Genomic DNA, 22,036 nt, shown 5'->3' on the forward strand with positions numbered 1-22,036 from the left:
ACACCGGGTCACCCGTGGGGACACCGCCGTGTCACCCGTGGGGACAACACTGGGTCACCCGTGGGGACAACACCGGGTCACCCGTGGGGACACCGCCAGGTCACCCCTCAAACTCCCCCACAGCCCTGGCTGTCCCCATGTCCCCATGTCCCTGGTGTCCCCATGTCCCTCCACATCCCCTGGCTGTCCCCATGTCCCCATGTCCCCCCACAGCCCTGGCTGTCCCCATGTCCCTGGTGTCCCCCTACGCCCCCGGGTGTCCCCACGTCCCCCGTGTCCCCCCACGGCCCCGGCTGTCCCCACATCCCTGGTGTCCCCATCTCCCCCCACACCCCTGGGTGTCCCCGATGTCCCCGTGTCCCCCCACGCCCCCAGGTGTCCCCGGTGTCCCTCACCCTGTGGCTGTCCCCACGTCCCCGGTGTCCCCTCACGCCCCCGGCTGTCCCCGGTGTCCCCGTGTCCCCCACACCCCTGGCTGTCCCCATGTCCCCGGTATCCCCCGCCGCCCCTGGGTGTCCCCGGTGTCCCCCCACGCCCCGCGGGTGTCCCCGTGTCCCCACATCCCCAGTGTCCCCCCACGCCCCCGGCTGTCCCCATGTCCCCGTGTCCCCCCACGCCCCGTGGGTGTCCCCATGTCCCCCCACACCCCATGGGTGTCCCCGTGTCCCCCCACGCCCCGCGGGTGTCCCCATGTCCCCCCACACCCTGTGGGTGTCCCCGTGTCCCCCCACACCCCCGGGTGTCCCCGGTGTCCCTCACCCTGTGTCTGTCCCCATGTCCCCGTGTCCCCCCACGCCCCGCGGGTGTCCCCGTGTCCCCACATCCCCAGTGTGCCCCCACGCCCCCGGCTGTCCCCATGTCCCCGTGTCCCCCCACACCCCGTGGGTGTCCCCATGTCCCCCCACACCCCCGGGTGTCCCCGGTGTCCCTCACCCTGTGTCTGTCCCCATGTTCCCGTGTCCCCCCACACCCCATGGGTGTCCCCGTGTCCCCCCACGCCCCGCGGGTGTCCCCATGTCCCCCCACACCCTGTGGGTGTCCCCGTGTCCCCCCACACCCCCGGGTGTCCCCGGTGTCCCTCACCCTGTGTCTGTCCCCATGTCCCCGTGTCCCCCCACGCCCCGCGGGTGTCCCCGTGTCCCCACATCCCCAGTGTGCCCCCACGCCCCCGGCTGTCCCCATGTCCCCGTGTCCCCCCACACCCCGTGGGTGTCCCCATGTCCCCCCACACCCCCGGGTGTCCCCGGTGTCCCTCACCCTGTGTCTGTCCCCATGTTCCCGTGTCCCCCCACACCCCGTGGGTGTCCCCGTGTCCCCCCACGCCCCGCGGGTGTCCCCGTGTCCCCACCATGGCAGCCACGGGGAACAGGTAGGGGTGGTTGCAGCACTTCTTGAGGTCCATCATGATGTTGAGCAGCGACACCTGGTTGCCCCCGCCCCGCGAGTTGAGCGCCTCGAAGTTGCGCGTCAGGATGTACTTGTAGTACTTCCTGCGGGGACAGCGGTGCCACCGGCCGCTCTGGGGACATTCTGGGGACACGGCGGCGGTGGCAGGGCTGGGGACAGCCCCGCGGGGAGGGGATGGCGCCTACTTCTGCATGGGGCTGAGCTCCACGCGCACGATCAGCTCCGTCTTGGCCGGCATGTTCTTGAAGACGTCGGCCTTGAGGCGCCGCAGCATGTGGGGGCCCAGCAGGTCGTGGAGCTTCTTGATCTGGTCCTCCTTGGAGATGTCGGCAAACTCCTCCAGGAACCCCTCCAGGTTACTGGGGACACGGGGACGGGGTGAGCGTGGGGACACGGGGACAGCGAGGGGACATGGGGACAGCGAGGGGACATGGGGACGGGGTGAGCATGGGGACATGGGGGGACATAGGAACCCCTCCAGGTTACTGGGGACACGGGGATGGGGTGAGCGTGGGGACACGGGGACAGCGAGGGGACATGGGGACGGGGTCAGTGAGGGGACATGGGGACGGGGACAGCAAGGGGACATGGGGGGACACAGGAACCCCTCCAGGTTACTGGGGACACGGGGACGGGGTGAGCGTGGGGACACGGGGACAGCGAGGGGACATGGGGACAGCGAGGGGACATGGGGACGGGGTCAGTGAGGGGACACGGGGACAGTGAGGGGACAGGGTCAGTGAGGGGACATGGGGGGACACAGGAACCCCTCCAGGTTACTGGGGACACGGGGACATGGAGGGGACATGGGGACAGGGTCAGTGAGGGGACATGAGGGGACACAGGAGCCACTCCAGGTTACTGGGGACACGGGGACAGCGAGGGGACATGGTCAGTGAGGGGACATGGGGGGACACAGGAACCCCTCCAGGTTACTGGGGACACGGGGACGGGGTGAGCGTGGGGACACGGGGTCAGTGAGGGGACATGGGGACAGTGAGGGGACATGGTCAGTGAGGGGACATGGGGGGACACAGGAACCCCTCCAGATTACTGGGGACACGGGGACGGGGTGAGCGTGGGGACATCAGGATTTGGTGGGACACGAGGTGACAGAGGTGGCACAGGAGGGGACACAGGAGGGGACACAGGAGGTGACACGGTGACACCGGAGGTGACACAGGTGACACACAGGACGCACTTGAAGCGCTCGGGCGTGAGGAAGTTGAGCAGGTGGAAGAGCTCCTCCAGGTTGTTCTGCAGCGGCGTCCCCGTGAGCAGCAGCTTGTGCTCGATCTTGTACCCGTTCAGCACCCGGAAAAACTGCGGGGACACGGCCTCAGACCCCAGATCCAGCTGGGACAGCCCTGACCCCCCCTCCTCGGACCCAAAATCCACCTGGGACAGCCCTGACCCCCACCTGGGACAGCCCTGACCCCCCCCTCGGACCCAAAATCCACCTGGGACAGCCCTGACCCCCCCCTCGGACCCCAAAATCCACCTGGGGCACCCTTGATCCCCCCCCTCAGACCCCAGATCCAGCTGGGACAGCCCTGACCCCCCCCTCGGACCCAAAATCCAGCTGGGACAGCCCTGACCCCCACCTGGGACCCAAAATCCACCTGGGACAGCCCTGATCCCCCCTCAGACCCCAAATCCACCTGGGGCACCCTTGATCCCCCCACTCAGACCCCAAATCCACCTGGGGCACCCTTGATCCCCCCACTCAGACCCCAAACCCACCTGGGACAACCCTGACCCCGCCTCAGACCCCAAAATCCACCTGGGAACACCCCTGATCCCTGCCTCAGACCCCAAAATCCAGCTGGGACAGCCCTGATCCCCACCGGGGCACCCCAAAATCCACCTGAGCATCCCTGATCCCTCTCTCACATCCCAAAACCCACCAGGGACACCCCTGACACCTGCCTGGTCACCCTCAGACCCTGAAATCAGGGATCTCTGAGTTTTGAGGTGCCCCCTACTCCCACCCCCAGCTTTTGGGGTGCCCCCAGCCCCATGCCCGGGTTTTGGGGTGCCCCCCACCTTGGACTGGTTGTTTTTGAGGCGGTGGGCCTCGTCCACCACCAGGCAGGCCCAGCGGATGGAGCCCAGCGCCGCCTGGTCGATGGTGATGAGCTCGTAGGACGTCAGCAGCACGTGGAACTTCACCTGCGCCTCGCGCTGCGGGCACGGGCAGGGCTCAGCGGGGCCCCCGCGCCCCAAAACACGGAGAAACCCCACCCAGAACTCACCCAGCACCCCAAAATGTGGAGAAACCCCACCCAGAACTCATCCAGCACCCCAAAATGTGGAGAAACCACATCCAGAACCCAAAAATGTGGAGAAACACCGCCCAGAACTCACCCAGAACCTCAAAATGTGGAGAAACCCCACCCAGAACTCACCCAGCACCCCAAAACGTGGAGAAACCCCACCCAGAACTCACCCAGAACCTCAAAACGTGGAAAAACCCCGCCCAGAACTCACCCAGCACCCCAAAATGTGGAGAAACCACATCCAGAACCCCAAAACGTGGAGAAACCCCACCCAGAACTCACCCAGAACCCCAAAACTTGGAAAAACCTCACTCAGAATCCCAAGGTGACCCAAGTGTCCAGGTGCCACCCCACTGTCCCCACTGTCCAGGTGCCACCCCAGCTGTCCGGGTGCCACCCCGCTGTCCCCTGCTGTCCAGGTGCCACCCCGCTGTCCCCCGCTGTCCCCGCTGTCCGGGTGCCACCCCGCTGTCCCCTGCTGTCCGGGTGCCACCCCACTGTCCCCCGCTGTCCGGGTGCCACCCCACTGTCCCCACTGTCCAGGTGCCAGCCCGCTGTCCCCGCTGTCCGGGTGCCACCCCGCTGTCCCCAGGTGTCCAGGTGCCACCCCAGCTGTCCGGGTGCCACCCCGCTGTCCCCGCTGTCCGGGTGGCACCCCGCTGTCCCCGCTGTCCCGGTGCCACCCCAGCTGTCCGGGTGCCACCCCGCTGTCCCCAGGTGTCCAGGTGCCACCCCTCTGTCCCTGCTGTCCCGGTGCCACCCCGCTGTCCCCACTGTCCCCGCTGTCCCGCTGTCCCCAGCTGTCCGGGTGCCACCCCGCTGTCCGGGTGCCACCCCGCTGTCCCCTGCTGTCCGGGTGCCACCCCGCTGTCCCCTGCTGTCCAGGTGCCACCCCAGCTGTCCGGGTGCCACCCCGCTGTCCCCGCTGTCCGGGTGGCACCGCCGTGCCCGTACCTTCATCTTGAAGGCCTTCTTGCCGCCCTTGATGGCGGTGTCGTCGAAGGAGAACTCGTTCTCGCGGATGATGGCGCGGCTGTCCTTGTCCCCAGTGTAGGTCACCACGTAGAAGGCCGGCGCCCACATCTGGAACTCGCGCTCCCAGTTGATGATGGTGGAGAGCGGCGCGCTGACGAGGAACGGGCCCTTGGTGTGGCCCTGGGGGACACGGTGTCACACCACGGGGACAGCCCTGGGGACAGCCCTGGGGACACGGTGTCACACCACGGGGCAGCCCTGGGGACACGGGGACAGCCCTGGGGACAGCCCTGGGGACACGGTGTCACACCACGGGGACAGCCCTGGGGACAGCCCTGGGGACACGGGGACAGCCCTGGGGACACGGTGTCACACCACGGGGCAGCCCTGGGGACAGCCCTGGGGACACGGTGTCACACCACGGGGACAGCCCTGGGGACAGCCCTGGGGACAGCCCTGGGGACACGGTGTCACACCACGGGACAGCCCTGGGGACAGCCCTGGGGACACGGTGTCACACCACGGGGACACAGGGACAGCCCGGGGGACACGGGGACAGCCCTGGGGACAGCCCTGGGGACAGCCCTGGGGACACGGTGTCACACCACAGGGACAGCCCTGGGGACACGGCGTCACACAGGGACACGGGGACAGGACCTTGAGAAACGTGGGGACAGGTGTGTGACAACAAGGGACCAGGCAGGTGACCCCAGCACTCAGCAGGTGCCCCCAGCCCCACATGGGTGACCCCAGTGACCACTGGGGTGACCCCAGCCCCACGTGGGTGACCCCAGTGACCATTGGGGTGCCCCCAGCCCCACGTGGGTGCCCCCAGAGATGCCCCCAGCCCCACATGGGTGCCCCCACAGGTGCCCCCAGCCCCACGTGGCTGCCCCCAGCCCCACGTGGGTGCCCCCACAGGTGCCCCCAGCCCCCCACAGGTGCCCCCAGCCCCACGTGGGTGCCCCCAGCCCCCCACAGGTGCCCCCATCCCCACATGGGTGCCCCCATCCCCACGTGGGTGCCTCCACAGTTGCCCCCAGCCCCATGTGGGTGCCCCCACAGGTGCCCCCATCCCCACATGGGTGCCCCCACAGGTGCCCCCATCCCCACATGGGTGCCCCCACACCCCGCGGGCGCCCTCACCTCCTTGTAGAGCGAGTAGAGGAAGACGATGGTCTGGATGGTCTTGCCCAGCCCCATCTCGTCGGCCAGGATGGTGTCGGTGCTCTGCGCCCACGAGAAGCGCAGCCAGTTCAGCCCCTCCAGCTGGTACAGGTGCAGCGTGCCGCCCGTGGCCGTGATGAAGCGCGGCTGCGTCTCGTACTTCACCGTGGGCTGCGGGGACACGGCTGTCACACGGGGGACACGCCACCCCCGACACCCCCACGGGGCTGGGGAGGACTGCAGGGGTCAGGGGGCTCAGGGGAACCAGGTTTGGGGGGACTCAGGGCACCCCAAAAACTGCCAGGGGGGTGGGAGGATGTGGAGGGGTCAGGGGGCTCAGGGAACCAGGTCTGGGGGCACTCAGGGCACCCCAAAGACTGCCAGGGGGGTGGGAGGATGTGGAGGGGTCAGGAGGCTCAGGGGAACCAGGTCTGGGGGCACTCAGGGCACCCCAAAAACTGCCAGGGGGCTGGGAAGGAGGTAGAGGGGTCAGGGGGCTCAGGGGAACCAGGTTTGGGGGGGACTCAGGGCACCCCAAAAACTGCCAGGGGGGTGGAGGGGTCAGGGGGCTCAGGGGAACCAGGTTTGGGGGGGACTCAGGGCACCCCCGACACCCCCACGGGGCTGGGGAGGACTGGAGGGGTCAGGGGGCTCAGGGGAACCAGGTCTGGGGGACTCAGGGCACCCCAAAAACTGCCAGGGGGGTGGGGAGGATGTGGAGGGGTCACGGGGCTCAGGAGAACCAGGTTTGGGGGGACTCAGGGCACCCCAAAGACTGCCAGGGGGGTGGGGAGGAGGTAGAGGGGTCAGGGGGCTCAGGGGAACCAGGTTTGGGGGGACTCAGGGCACCCCAAAAACTGCCAGAGGGCTGGAGGGGTCACAGGGCTCAGGGGAACCAGGTCTGGGGGGACTCAGGGCACCCCAAAAACTGCCAGGGGGGTGGGAGGATGTGGAGGGGTCAGGGGGCTCAGGGGAACCAGGTTTGGGGGGACTCAGGGCACCCCAAAAACTGCCAGAGGGCTGGAGGGGTCACAGGGCTCAGGGGAACCAGGTCTGGGGGGACTCAGGGCACCCCAAAAACTGCCAGGGGGCTGGGGAGGAGGTAGAGAGGTCACAGGGCTCAGGGGAACCAGGTTCGGGGGACTCAGGGCACCCCAAAGACTGCCAGGGGGCTGGGGAGGAGGTGGAGGGGTCAGGGGGCTCAGGGAAACCAGGCTTGGGGGGGAACTCAGGTGTTCAGGGTACCCCAAAAACTCCCACGGGGCTGGAGAGGACGTGGAGGTGTCACAGGGCTCAGGTGTGTCAGGAGAACCAGGTTTGGGGATGTCCAGGTTTGGGGATGTCCAGGTTTGGGGGTGCCCAGGTTTGGAGTGCCCAGATTTTGCAGTGCCCAGTTTTTGGGGTGTCCAAGTTCGAGGGTGCCCAGTTTTGCCAGTACCAAGTTTTTGGGGTGCTCGGTTTTGGGGGCGCCTGGGTTTTGGGGTGCCCGGGTTTTTGGGGTGCCAGGTTTTTGGGGTACCCGGGTTTTTGGCATGCCTGGGTTTTTGGGGTAGCTGTGTTTGGGGCACCCCGGTTTTTGGGGTGCTGGGTTTTTGGGGTACCTGGGTTTTTGGGGTACCCGGGTTTTTGGGGTACCTGGGTTTGGGGTGCCCGGGTTTTTGGGGTACCTGGGTTTGGTGTGCTGGGTTTTTGGGGTACCTGCGTTTTTGGGGTGCTGGGTTTTTGGGGTAGCTGTGTTTGGGGTACCTGGGTTTTTGGGGTACCCGGGTTTTTGGGGTGCTGGGTTTTTGGGGTAGCTGTGTTTGGGGTACCTGGGTTTTTGGGGTACCCGGGTTTTTGGGGTGCTGGGTTTTTGGGGTGCTGGGTTTTTGGGGTACCCGGGTTTTTGGGTGCTGGGTTTTTGGGGTGCTGTGTTTTTGGGGTACCCGGGTTTTTGGGGTGCTGGGTTTTTGGGGTACCCCGGTTTTTGGGTGCTGGGTTTTTGGGGTGCCCGGGTTTTTGGGGTACCGGGGTTTTTGGGGTACCCCGGTTTTTGGGGTCACTCACGTCGTTGGTGGGCGAGTCGGGGGGCCCCTCCCCCGGCGTCTCCTTCTTCTTCTTCTTGTACCGGCGCGGCTGGGCCGGGTCCTCCCCCATGAACACCTCCCTGGGGACACGGGGACACCGGGGACACCGGGGACATCAGGGGACATCAGGGGACATCAGGGACACCGGGGACATGAGGGGACATGAGGGGACATCAGGGACACCGGGGGACATCCGGGGACATGAGGGGACATCCGGGGACACCGGGGACACCGGGGACATGAGGGGACATGAGGGGACATGAGGGGACATCAGGGACACCGGGGGACATCCGGGACATCAGGGGACATCAGGGGACACCGGGGGATGTGAGGGACACCGGGGGACATGAGGGGACATCAGTGGACACCACGGGACACCGGGGGACACCAGGAACACAGAGGGACACCAGAGTGGGACAGGAGAGGAGCAGGACACAAGGACATGGGGGGACACAGGGACACAGAAGAGTGACAAGGGACACACAGACACGAGGCCGTGGGGACACAGGGACAGACAGCGGTGACAGGGACACGAGGGGATCACAGGGACATGGAACGGGGACAAGGCACATCCCTGTAACCCCAGTGTCCCTCCCAGTGTCCCCAGTGTCCATCCCAGTGTCCCTCCCAGTGTCCCCAGTGTCCATTCCAGTGTCCCTCCCAGTGTCCCCAGTGTCCCTCACCAGTGCTTCCAGTAGGCACATCTCTGTAACCCCAGTGTCCATCCCAGTGTCCCCAGTGTCCATCCCAGTGTCCATCCCAGTGTCCCCAGCGTCCCTCCCAGTGTCCCAGTGTCCCCAGCGTCCCTCACCAGTGCTTCCAGTAGGCACATTCCTGTAACCCCAGTAACCCCAGTGTCCCCACTGTCCATCCCAGTGTCCCTCCCAGTGTCCCCAGTGTCCCCAGCGTCCCTCACCGGTGCTTCCAGTAGGCACATCCCTGAAACCCCAGTAACCCCAGTGTCCATCCCAGCGTCCCTCCCAGTGTCCCCAGCGTCCCTCCCAGTGTCCCCAGTGTCCCTCCCAGTGTCCCCAGTGTCCATCCCCGTGTCCCCAGCGTCCCTCCCAGTGTCCCCAGCGTCCCTCCCAGTGTCCCCAGTGTCCCTCCCAGTGTCCCCAGTGTCCCTCCCAGTGTCCCCAGTGTCCCCAGTGTCCCTCACCGGTGCTTCCAGTAGGCCAGCTTGTGCAGGTCGTAGTCGGGGATGGGCATCTCGTCCTCCTCCCAGGTGGCCTGGTCGTAGGGCAGGTCCCGCCACTTCACCAGGTAGTGGTACTGCCCCTTCCGGTCCACGCTGCGCGGCACCGGCACCGCGTCACCGGGGGCACGGGGACACCGGGGACGTAGTGTCACCCGGGGCACGGGGACACCGGGCACGGGGACACCGGGGACGTAGTGTCACCCGGGGCACGGGGACACCGGGCACGGGGACACCGGGGACGTAGTGTCACCCGGGGCACGGGGACACCAGGCATGGGGACACCGGGGACGTAGTGTCACCCGGGGCACGGGGACACCGGGCACGGGGACACCGGGGACATAGTGTCACCCGGGGCACAGGGACACCGGGCGTGGGGACACCAGGGCACGGAGACACCGGGGACATAGTGTCACCCGGGGCACGGGGACACCGGGCACGGGGACACTGGGGACATAGTGTCACCAGGGCACGGGGACACCGGGCATGGGGACACTGGGGACATAGTGTCACCCGGGGCACGGGGACACCGGGCACGGGGACACCGGGGACATAGTGTCACCCGGGGCACGGGGACACCGGCCACGGGGACACCGGGGACATAGTGTCACCCGGGGCACGGGGACACCGGGCACGGGGACACCGGGGACATAGTGTCACCCGGGGCACGGGGACACCGGGCATGGGGACGCCAGGACACCGCGTCACTGGGGAACGGGGACACCGGGCATGGGGACACCGGGACACCGCGTCACTGGGGAACGGGGACACCGGGCACGGGGACACCGGGGACATAGTGTCACCCGGGGCACGGGGACACCGGGCATGGGGACACCGGGACACCGTGTCACTGGGGAATGGGGACACCAGGGCACGGGGATACCGGGGCACGGGGACACCGGGCACGGGGACACCGGGACACCACGTCACCGGGGGCACGGGGACACCGGGCACGGGGACACCGGGCACGGGGACACCGGGCACGGGGACACCGGGGACATAGTGTCACCCAGGGCACGGGGACACCGGGGACATAGTGTCACCCGGGGCACAGAGACACCGGGCATGGGGACACCGGGCACGGGGACACCGGGCATGGGGACACCTGGCACAGGGGCACCGGGCACGGGGACACCGGGCACGGGGACACCGGGGACATAGTGTCACCCGGGGCACAGGGACACCGGGCATGGGGACACCGGGCATGGGGACACCTGGCACAGGGGCACCGGGCACGGGGACACCGGGCACACCGCGTCACCAGGGGCACGGGGACACCGGGCACGGGGACACCGGGCACGGGGACACCGGGCATGGGGACACCAGGGACACCGCGTCACCCGGGGCACGGGGACACTGGGGACACGCAGGGACACCACAGGGTCATCCAGGGACATCCAGGGTCACTTGAGGACACAGAGGATATCTGAGGTGCCCCAGCGGATATCTGGGGTGCCCCGGAGGATATTTGGGGTGCCCTGGAGGATATTTGGGGTGCCCCGGAGGACATTTGGGTGCCCTGGAGAACATTTGGGGTGCCCTGCAGGACATTTGGGGTGCACTGGAGGGTATTTGGGGTGCCCTGGGGGACATTTGGGGTGCCCCAGAGGACATTTGGGGTGCCCCTGAGGATATTTGGGGTGCCCCGCGGGACATTTGGGGCACCCTGGAGGACATTTGGGGCGCCCCAGAGGATATTTGGGGTGCCCTGGAGGACATTTCAGGTACCCTGCAGGACATTTGGGGCGCCCCAGAGGATATTTGGGGTGCCCCACGGGACATTTGGGTGCCCTGGAGGACATTTCGGGTACCCTGCAGGACATTTGGGGCGCCCCAGAGGATATTTGGGTGCCCTGGAGAACATTTGGGGTGCCCTGGAGGATATTTGGGGTGCCCCACGGGACATTTGGGGTGCCCCTGAGGACATTTGGGGTGCCCTGGAGGACATTTGGGGTGCCATGGAGGGTATTTGGGGTGCCCTGGAGGACATTTGGGGTGCCCCGGAGGATATTTGGGGTGCCCCGAGGGACATTTGGGGTGCCCTGGAGGACATTTCAGGTACCCTGCAGGACATTTGGGGCACCCCAGAGGATATTTGGGGTGCCCTGGAGGACATTTCTGGTACCCTGCAGGACATTTGGGGCGCCCCAGAGGATATTTGGGGTACCCTGCGGGACATTTGGGGCGCCCCAGAGGATATTTGGGGTGCCATGGAGGGTATTTGGGTGCCCTGGAGGACATTTCGGGTACCCTGCAGGACATTTGGGGTGCCCCAGAGGATATTTGGGGTGCCCTGGAGGACATTTCAGGTACCCTGCAGGACATTTGGGGCGCCCCAGAGGATATCTGGGGTGCCCCACGGGACATTTGGGTGCCCTGGAGGACATTTTGGGTACCCTGCAGGACATTTGGGGCGCCCCAGAGGATATTTGGGGTGCCCTGGAGGATATTTGGGGTGCCCCAGAGGACATTTGGGGTGCCATGGAGGGTATTTGGGTGCCCTGGAGGACATTTGGGGCGCCCTGGAGGATATTTGGGGTGCCCCACGGGACATTTGGGTGCCCTGCAGGACATTTGGGGTACCCTGCAGGACATTTGGGGCGCCCCAGAGGATATTTGGGGTGCCCTGGAGAACATTTGGGGTGCCCACCTGTGGTTGATGATGCGGTGCACCGTCATCCACTCGGGTTTGATGCCGTAGCGGTAGAAGCGCTCCTCCATGCCCCCGAAAAGGGGGTCCCCCCCTGCCCCCCGCTTCTCGCTCTTGGGGTCGTCGTCCCCGGAGCCGTAGTCCAGGGGAGGGGGCTCGTCCATGTCGTTCTTCCGCTGGTAGTTCCGGTACATCACCAGGTGGAAGATCTCCAGCTGCGCCCCGAAATCACAGGAGACACCCCAAAGTTAGGGGGGAACACCCCAAAGGTAGAGGAGAAAACCCCGAAGTTCGGGGGGACACCCCAAAGTTAGAGAGGAAAATCCCAGAGTTAGAGAGGAAAACCCCAAAGTTAGGGGGGAACATCCCAAAGTTAGAGGAACACCCCGAAGTTAGAGGAGAAAACCCCAAAGTTAGAGGGAAAACCCCCAAAGTTACAGGAGAAAAACCCAAAGTTAGGGGGGGCACCCCAAACACCCCAAAGTTAGAGGAACACCCCGAAGTTAGAGTTGAAAACCCCAAAGTTAGAGGGAAAAACCCCAAAGTTACAGGAGAAAAACCCAGTTAGAGGGGAAAAACCCCAAAGTTAGGGGGGAACACCCCAAAGTTAGAGGAGAAAACCCCAAAGTTAGAGGGAAAAACCCCGAAGTTACAGGAGAAAACCCCAAAGTTACAGGAGAAAACCCCAAAGTTACAGGAGAAAAACCCGCAGTTAGGGGGGGAAACACCCCAAAGTTAGAAGGGAGGATCCCAGAGTTAGAGGAACACCCCAAAATCAGAGGGAAAAAGCCCAAAGTTAGAGGGGAATACCCCAGAATTAGAGGGGGCACCCTGAATTAGAGACAACATCCCAAAGTTAAAGGGAATCACCCCAAAATTAGAGGGGAGCCCCTCAAGGTTCAGCCCCTCCAAGTTGTCCAGCTGTTCCCTGCATACTTTGGGGTGCTCCTCCAGGTTTTTGGGGTCCCTCCCGATGTTTTGGGGTGCCCCAGGTGTACCTGCAGCTCCTTGATCCAGGAGCAGTGCCAGTAGGACAGCCCCCAGGTGTTCCCCCATACTTTGGGGTGTTCCCCCAGGATTTTGGGGTGTCCCCTCAGGTTTTTGGAGTGTCCCTCCAGGATTTTGGGGTGCCCAGGCGTACCTGCAGCTCCTTGATCCAGGAGCAGTGCCAGTAGGACAGCGCCCAGGTGTTCCCCCATACTTTGAGGTGTTCCCCCATACTTTGAGGTGTCCCCCCAGGATTTTGGGATGCCCCCCCCCATAATTTCGGGGTGTCCCCCCAGGACTTGGGGGATGTTTTGGGGTGCCCCAGGCGTACCTGCAGCTCCTTGATCCAGGAGCAGTGCCAGTAGGACAGCTCCCAGGTGTTCCCCCATACTTTGAGGTGTCCCCCCAGGATTTCGGAATGCCGCCCCCCATAATTTTGGGGTGTCCCCCAGGACTTTGGGGGATGTTTTGGGGTGCCCCAGGCGTACCTGCAGCTCCTTGATCCAGGAGCAGTGCCAGTAGGACAGCCCCACCCACTTGACGAAGAACTCGCGCTCGGAGCGGCCCTGCAGGGCCTGGGGGGGCCCCTCCTGGGCCTGGGGGGCGCCGGGGGGGGCCACGGGGGCGGGGGGCTCCCCCCAGCGCCAGTACAGGATCTTCTGCACGCGCCCCTTCAGCACCGGGCACTGCGGGACAGGGACGTGCTGGGGACACCGGGGACACCGGGGACACTGCTGGGGACACTGGGGACACGCTGGGAACATGCTGGGGACACTACTGGGGACACTGGGGACACGCTGGGGACACCCTGGGGACACTGAGGATACCCTGGGGACACCCTGGGGACACTGGGGACACTGCTGGGGACATGCTGGGGACACTGGGGACACTGCTGGGGACACCCTGGGAACACTGGGGACATGCTAGGGACACTGGGGACACGCTGGGGACACTGAGGATACCCTGGGGACAACCTGGGGACACTGCTGGTGACATCCAGGGGACACCCAGGGGAGCGGGTGTAGGGCTGCGCCCCGTGGGGGGGCCCTGCGCTGGCCCCATGTCCCACAGTGTCCCCACGTCCCCCAGTGTCCCCATGTCCTACAGTGTCCCCATGTCCTACAGTGTCCCCACGTCCCCCAGTGTCCCTACATCCCCCCCATGGCCCCACAGCGTCCCCGTCCCAGTGTCCTCATGTCCCCCCATGTCCCCACAGTGTCCCCATGTCCTCATAACCCCATGTCCCCAGTGTCCCCCATGCCCCCATACCCCTCCATGTCACCACATTCCCTGCTGTCCCCATGTCCCCCACAGCTCCAGTGTCCCCCCAACAGCCCCGGTGTCCCCGTGTCCCCCCCAAACCCCCGGTGTCCCTGTGTCCCCCACACCCCCGGTGTCCCCGTGTCCCCAGTGCCCCCATGTCCCCCCCCTAGCCCCGGTGTCCCCGTGTCCCCCCCACCCCCAGTGTCCCCATGTCCCCCCCACAGCCCCGGTGTCCCTCCCACCCCCGTGTCCCCGTGTCCCCCCCACCCCCAGTGTCCCCGTGTCCCCCCAAGCCCCGGTGTCCCCGTGTCCCCCCCACAGCCCCGGTGTCCCCATGTCCCCCCCACCCCCAGTGTCCCCGTGTCCCCCCAAGCCCCGGTGTCCCCGTGTCCCCCCCACCCCCGGTGTCCCCGTGTCCCCCCCACCCCCAGTGTCCCCGTGTCCCCCCAAGCTCCGGTGTCCCCGTGTCCCCCCCACCCCCGGTGTCCCCGTGTCCCCCCAAGCCCCGGTGTCCCCATGTCCCCCCCACAGCCCCGGTGTCCCCATGTCCCCCCCAAGCCCCGGTGTCCCCCCCAGCCCCAGTGTCCCCGTGTCCCCCCAAGCCCCGGTGTCTCCATGTCCCCCCCACACCCCCGGTGTCCCCATGTCCCCCACACCCCCAGTGTCCCCATGTCCCCCCCAGCCCCGGTGTCCCCGTGTCCCCCCGTGTCCCCGGTACCGTGCAGCGGGGACAGAGCCACTCGCCGTTGGGGACCTCGGGCAGGGGCGGGTTGAGGCAGTGGATGTGGTAGGAGGACACGCAGGCGTCGCAGCACAGCAGCTCGCCGCCGTCCTTGCACACGCGGCAGTACTCCATGTGGTCGTCCTCCTCCTCCTTCTCACCCTCCTCCTCCTCCTCTTCCTCCTCCTCCTCCTCCTCCTTGGCCTCCCACTGCACGCCCTCCTTCTCCTGGGGACGGAGCGGGGTCAGAGGGGCGGCCCCAAAACAGCCCCACAGGGACGGACAGAACAGCAGGGAAGGACCAGACAGCCCCTGGAGACCCCAAACTGACAGGGAACGGCCCCAAAACAACACCTGGAGACCCCAAAACAGCCCCTGGAGACCCCAAACTGCCAGGGACACCCCAAACTGCCAGGGAACGGCCCCAAAACAGCCCCTGGACAGCCCAAACTGCCAGGGAACGGCCCCAAAACAGCCCCTGGAGACCCCAAACTGACAGGAAACGGCCCCAAAACAACACCTGGAGACCCCAAAACAGCCCCTGGACAGCCCAAACTGCCAGGGAACGGCCCCAAAACAGCCCCTGGAGACCCCAAACTGCCAGGGAACGGCCCCAAACAGCCCCTGGAGACCCCAAAACAGCCCCTGGACAGCCCAAACTGCCAGGGAACGGCCCCAAAACAACACCTGGACACCCCAAACTGACAGGGAATGGCCCAAAACAGCCCCTGGACACCCCAAAACAGCCCCTGGACACCCCAAAACAGCCCCTGGACACCCCAAAACAGCCCCTGGACAGCCCAAACTGCCAGGGAACGGCCCCAAAACAGCCCCTGGACACCCCAAACTGCCAGGGAATGGCTCCAAAACAGCCCCTGGAGACCCCAAAACAGCCCCTGGACAGCCCAAACTGCCAGGGAATGGCTCCAAAACAGCCCCTGGAGACCCCAAACTACCAGGGAACGGCCCCAAACAGCCCCTGGAGACCCCAAACTGCCAGGGAACGGCCTCAAAACAACACCTGGACACCCCAAACTGCCAGGGACACCCCAAACCACCAGGGAGTGGCCCCAAAACAGCCCCTGGACACCCCAAACTGACAGGGAACGGCCCCAATACAGCCCCTGGAGACCCCAAACTGCCAGGGAACGGCCCAAAACAGCCCCTGGAGACCCCAAACTGCCAGGGAACGGCCCAAAACAGCCCCTGGACACCCCAAACTGCCAGGGAACGGCCCCAAAACAGCCCCTGGAGACCCCAAACTGCCAGGGAACGGCCCAAAACAGCCCCTGGAGACCCCAAACTGCCAGGGAACGGCCCAAAACAGCCCCTGGACACCCCAAACTGCCAGGGAATGGTCCCAAACTGCCAGGGAACGGCCCAAAACAGCCCCTGGAGACCCCAGAACTCCTGGAGACACCCAAACCTCCAAGGAATAACCCCAAAACACCCCCAGGAACATCCAAACCTCCAGGGAATGGCCCTGAGGTACTCCCAGGATGCCCTAAATGACCTCCAATCCTCCAAATGCCCTCCAACCTCCCCTTAAAAACCTCCAGCATGCCCTCAAACCCCCCAGGATGCCCCAGGTGCCCCCCAGTGCCCTGAGGATGCCCCCAGTGTCCTCCCAGACCCCTCAAGATGCCCCCAGTGCCCTCCCAGTCCCTCCCAGTGCCCTGATGATGCCCCCAGTGCCTCCCAGTGCCCTCCCAGTGCCCCCCAGTCCCCTCCCAGTGCCCCCACAGTGCCCCCCAGTCCCTCCCAGTCCCCCCCCAGTGCCCCCCAGTGCCCCTCAGTGCCCTCCCAGTGCCCCCCAGTGCCCCTCAGTGCCCTCCCAGTGCCCCCCAGTCCCTCCCAGTGCCCCCCAGTCCCTCCCAGTCCCTCCCAGTCCCTCCCAGTGCCCTCCCAGTGCCCCCCAGTTCCCTCCCAGTCCCTCCCAGTGCCCCCCCAGTGCCCCCCAGTCCCTCCCAGTCCCCCCCCAGTGCCCTCCCAGTGCCCCCCAGTCCCCTCCCAGTGCCCCCCAGTCCCCTCCCAGTCCCTCCCAGTCCCCCCCCAGTGCCCTCCCAGTGCCCCTCAGTGCCCTCCCAGTCCCTCTCAGTGCCCCTCAGTGCCCTCCCAGTCCCTCCCAGTCCCTCCCAGTGCCCCTCAGTGCCCTCCCAGTCCCTCCCAGTGCCCCCCAGTGCCCTCCCAGTCCCTCCCAGTGCCCCCCAGTCCCTCCCCGTGCCCCCGCGGCGGCGCTCACGCAGTGGGGGCAGCTCCAGCGTCCCTCGGGGGCGCGGTCCAGCTCGGGGTCCAGGCACACCAGGTGGTAGGCGCGGGGGCAGGTGTCGCACAGGATGATCTCCCCGCCCTGCTGGCACACCTCGCAGTAGTCCTGGTGGTCGGTCTCGTAGCCATCGCCCTCCTCCTCCGGGCCCGGCCCTGCGGGGACGGCGGCACGGCTGTCACCCACCGCGGCCACTGCTGTCACCGCTGTCACCACGGCCACCAGGCCCATGGGGGCTCAGGGGGTGTGGGGGGCACTGGGGACAGGGATGGGGATGTGGGGACAGGGATGGGGACATGGGGACACAACATGGGGATGGGGACAGGGATGGGGACATTGGGGGAACTGGGGATGGGGACATGGGGGACATTGGGGGAACTGGGGATGGGGACAGGGATGGGGACATTGGGGGAACTGGGGATGGGGACATGGGGACACTGGGGATGGGGACAGGGATGGGGACATGGCGACACTGGGGATGGGGACAGGGATGGGGACATTGGGGGCACTGGGGGGGATGGGGACAAGGATGGGGACATTGGGGACATTGGGGGAACTGGGGATGGGGACATGGGGACACTGGGGATGGGGACAGGGATGAGGACATGGGGACACTGGGGATGGGGACATAGGGACATGGGGACTCTGGGGGAACTGGGGATTGGGCTGAGGGGTACTGGGGACAGGGGGCTCAGGAGTAGGGACATGGGGACACTGGAAATAGAGGAATGGGGCACTGGGGACAGGGATGGGGACACTGGAGGAACTGGGAATAGAGGGATGGGGAGATGGGGACACGGGGGGAACTGGCGACAGGGATGGGAACATGGGACATTGGGGATAAAAGCACGGGGGCACTGGGGACACTGGGGATGGGGACACTGGGGACAGGGATGGGGACACTGGGGACATTGAGGGAACTGGGGACAGGGATGGGGACATGGGGACACTGGGAGAACTGGGGATGGTGACATGGGGACACTCAGAACAGCAGGAAGGAGGAACTGGGGACAGGACTGGGGACATGGGGACAGGGCTGGGGACACTGGAACAGGGCTGGGGACATGGGTGGGAACAGAGCTGGGGACACGGGGACAGGGCTGGGGACACGGGGACAGGGCTGGGGACATGGGTGGGAACAGAGCTGGGGACATGGGAACAGGGCTGGGGACACGGGGACAGGGCTGGGGACACGGGAACAGGGCTGGGGACACGGGGACAGGGCTGGGGACATGGGTGGGAACAGAGCTGGGGACATGGGAACAGGGCTGGGGACACCTTGGGGACACCCCTGAGAGGACACCAGGGGCTGGGGACCCCCCCAGCCACCACCACCGGGCTGGAGACAGAGACAGGACGGCGGCCCCCGCTCGGTGGGGGAACACCCGTGGGGGCTTGGGGACCCCGGGTGACACCCTGGGGACACTTGGGGTGTCTCACCGTGCGCGGGCGCCGCGCCCGTCCCCGCGGGGCCGCGCTCCCGGCCCGGCCCGGCGCCGGGGGCTGCAAGGAGAGACGGGGGAGGGGACACGGGGACGTCACCCAGCCGTCCCCATCGCCCAGAGGGGTGGCGGTGGTGGCACCCGGGGACGCTCGGGGATGCTCACCCTTCTTCTTCTTGCGCCCGGGGCGGCCCCTCTTGAGCTTCTTGAGGCGCGTGGTGGGGTCGGGGCGGGGGGTGGCCCCCAGCACCCCGGGGCTCTCGGCGTCCGACTCCTCCTCGGCCTCGCCCGCGTCCTCGCTCTGCACGGGGACAGCGGGGACAGCAGCAGGTCAGTGGGGACAGCGGGGACAGCAGCGGGTCAGTGGGGACAGCAGCGGGTCAGTGGGGACAGCAGCGGGTCAGTGGGGACAGCGGGGACAGCAGCGGGTCAGTGGGGACAGCAGCGGGTCAGTGGGGACAGCAGCGGGTCAGCGGGGACAGCAGCGGGTCAATGGGGACAGCGGGGACAGCAGCGGGTCAGCGGGGACAGCAGCGGGTCAGTGGGGACAGCAGCGGGTCAGTGGGGACAGTGTGGACAGCAGTGGATCAGTGGGGACAGCGGGGACAGCAGGGGACATTGGGGGACAGCAGGGACAAGCAGGGACATGGGGTCACAAGGGGACAGCAGGGACATTGGGGGTCAGTGGGGACAGCAGCGGGTCAGTGGGGACAGCGGGGACAGCAGGGGACATGGGGGGATAGCAGGGGACAGCAGGGGACATTGGGGGACAGCGGGGACAAGTGGGGACATGGAGTCACAAGGGGACAGCAGGAACAAGCGTCCCATCCCATGTGCCCATCCTCAGTGTCACTGTCCCTGGGTGTCCCCACCCCCAGTGCCCCCAGTGCTCCCAGTGCCCCCTGCCCTGTCCCCCAGTGCTCCCAGTGTCCCCTGCCCTGTCCCCCAGTGTCCCTATTCCCCCCCTGCCCTGTCCCCCAGTGCTCCCAGTGTCCCCTGCCCTGTCCCCCAGTGCTCCCAGTGCCCCCTGCCCTGTCCCCCAGTGTCCCCTGCCCTGTCCCCCAGTGCTCCCAGTGTCCCCAGTGTCCCCCTGCCCTGTCCCCCAGTTATCCCAGTGCCCCCTGCCCTGTCCCCCAGTGTCCCTATTCCCCCCCTGCCCTGTCCCCCAGTGCCCCCTGCCCTGTCCCCCAGTGCTCCCAGTGTCCCCCAGTGCTCCCAGTGCCCCTCAGGGGCACTCACCGAGCTGCTCTTCTTGCGTTTGCCTCCCAGTACTCCCAGTTTGATCTTGAGCGGGGCCATCTTCCTGCCCTTCATCTTCCTCTTCAGCTCGGGCACCCGCGGGCTCTTGCTGCGCTTCTTGTGCCCGGGGCCTGGGGGGCACGGGGGGTCAGGGGCCCCCAGACCACCCCAGGGACCCCCCCCAACCACCCCCAAACCACCACAGGGACCCCAAACCACCACAGGGACCCCCCCCAACCACCCCCAAACCACCACAGGAACCCCAAACCATACCAGGGACCCCCCTCAACCACCCCAGGGACCCCCAAACAACCACAGGGACCCCAAACCATCCCAGGGACCTCCAAACCACCACAGGGACCCCTCCTCAACCACCCCTAAACAACCACAGGGACCCCAAACCATCCCAGGGACCCCCCTCAACCACCCCAGGGACCCCCAAACAACCACAGGGACCCCAAACCATCCCAGGGACCCCAAACCATACCAGGGACCCCCATATAACCACCCCAGAGACCCCTAAACCCCCCCAGTAACTCCCCAAACCCCCCAGGTAACCCCCCAAATCACCCCATTAACCCCCCAAACCCCCCCAGTAACTCTCCAAACCCCCCCAGTAACTCTCCAAACCCCCCAGTAACCCCCCAAACCCCCCCAGTAACTCCCCAAACCCCCCAGTAACCCCCCAAACCCCCCCAGTAACCCCCCAAACCCCCCCAGTAACTCCCCAAACCCCCCAGTAACCCCCCAAACCCCCCCAGTAACTCCCCAAACCCCCCAGTAACCCCCCAAACCCCTCCAGTATCCCCCCAAACCCCCAACCCACTAACCCCCACCCACCCGAGGGTGACCCCGCAGACCCGGGGGGTACCCCCAGCCCCGCCCAGGGTGGGGTGGGGACCCCTCCCCACCTTTGCCCTCCTTGGTCTTGGCCTTGCGCAGGGGCGGGGGCGGCGCCTCGGGGGCCACGGCGGCCACGGCGGCCGACACCTGCTCGGCCACGGCGGCGGCGGCGGCGGCGGCGGCGGCGGCCACGGCGGCGGCCGAGCCCTTGAAGGGGTTGTTGGCGCTGAACTCCCTCCACTTGGCCCCCAGGATGGTCATCATCTTGGACATGGGGATCTTGGGGTTCTTCTTGGCGATCAGGGGCCTGCGGAGCGAGCGCCCAGGTGGGTCCAGAGGGGTGGGGGGGGGTCGGCAGGGAGGGCAGGGCAGGGCTCTGGCCCTTCCGGGGTGGCCTGATGGCCACAGAGCGGCCTGGGGGGGCCCAGGGTCACTCGGGATCCCAGGGTGGCCCTGGGGTCACTCGGGATCCCAGGACAGACCAGGGGTCACTCAGGATCCTGGGGTGGCCCTGGGGTCACTTGGGATCCCAGGACAGCCCTGGGGTCACTTGGGATCCCGGGGTGGCCCTGGGGTCACTCAGGATGCCTGGGGTCACTCAGGATCCTGGGATGGCCCAAGGATCACTCAGGATCCAGGGGTGGCCCTGGGGTCACTCAGGATCCCAGGACAGCCCTGGGGTCACTCAGGATCCCAGGACAGCCCTGGGGTCACTCAGGATCCTGGGATGGACCAGGGGTCACTTGGGATCCCAGGACAGCCCTGGGGTCACTCGGGATCCCGGGGTGGCCCTGGGGTCACTTGGGATCCCAGGACAGCCCTGGGGTCACTCGGGATCCCGGGGTGGCCCTGGGGTCACTTGGGATCCCAGGACAGACCAGGGGTCACTTGGGATCCCGGGGTGGCCCTGGGGTCACTTGGGATCCCAGGACAGACCAGGGGTCACTCAGGATCCCAGGATGGCCCAGGGGTCATTCAGGATCCCTGGGGTCACTCAGGATCCCGGGATGGCCCTGGGGTCACTCGGGATCCCAGGACAGACCAGGGGTCACTCAGGATCCCTGGACAACCCTGGGGTCACTCAGGATCCCTGGGGTCACTCAGGATCCCAGGGTGGCCCTGGGGTCACTCAGGATCCCAGGGTGGCCCTGGGGTCACTCAGGATCCCTAGGGTCACTCAGGGACCATCAGGTGTCCTGCTTCCAGGTCTCTAAAGTGTCTCCCAGCACCCCAGGGGCATCCCCAGACCCTGGAATGACCCAAAAGGACCCTCCCAAAACCCGTAAGTGTCCCCAAACACCCAGACGGACCCCCAGGGTGCCCCACAAACACCCAGATGAACTCCCAGAAGCCCTGGGGTGCTCCCCAAACACCCAGAGGGACCCCCAGGGTGACCCCAAACACTCAGAGGGACCTTCAGGGTGTCCCACAAACACCCAGAAGGATCCCCGGGGCTCCCAGAGGGACCCCCAGGACCCCTGAGATGCCCCCCAAACACCCAGAGGGACCCCCAGGACCCCAGAGGTGCCCCCCAGA

General features: G+C 66.5%; 1 protein-coding gene across 1 annotated transcript in view; it reads right to left on the reverse strand.

Moving 5' to 3' along the window:
* CHD3 (chromodomain helicase DNA binding protein 3) overlaps nt 1–22,036 on the reverse strand; it is a 58,068-nt gene that overhangs the window by 25,557 nt on the left and 10,475 nt on the right. Inside the window, exons 5-19 of the mRNA XM_077789512.1 lie at nt 20,569–20,807; nt 19,658–19,788; nt 18,584–18,719; nt 16,953–17,131; nt 14,708–14,938; nt 13,215–13,412; nt 11,740–11,954; nt 9,054–9,185; nt 7,875–7,974; nt 5,808–5,999; nt 4,641–4,841; nt 3,454–3,591; nt 2,609–2,730; nt 1,593–1,766; nt 1,349–1,490 (exon numbers count right to left, since the gene is read on the reverse strand). Coding sequence (XP_077645638.1) covers nt 1,349–1,490; nt 1,593–1,766; nt 2,609–2,730; nt 3,454–3,591; nt 4,641–4,841; nt 5,808–5,999; nt 7,875–7,974; nt 9,054–9,185; nt 11,740–11,954; nt 13,215–13,412; nt 14,708–14,938; nt 16,953–17,131; nt 18,584–18,719; nt 19,658–19,788; nt 20,569–20,807 — 2,530 coding nt within the window. The remainder of the gene's footprint in view (nt 1–1,348; nt 1,491–1,592; nt 1,767–2,608; nt 2,731–3,453; nt 3,592–4,640; nt 4,842–5,807; nt 6,000–7,874; nt 7,975–9,053; nt 9,186–11,739; nt 11,955–13,214; nt 13,413–14,707; nt 14,939–16,952; nt 17,132–18,583; nt 18,720–19,657; nt 19,789–20,568; nt 20,808–22,036) is intronic.

The sequence above is a fragment of the Lonchura striata genome, chromosome 34 (genome assembly GCF_046129695.1).
Source record: "Lonchura striata isolate bLonStr1 chromosome 34, bLonStr1.mat, whole genome shotgun sequence".
NCBI classification, from domain to species: Eukaryota; Metazoa; Chordata; class Aves; order Passeriformes; family Estrildidae; genus Lonchura; species Lonchura striata.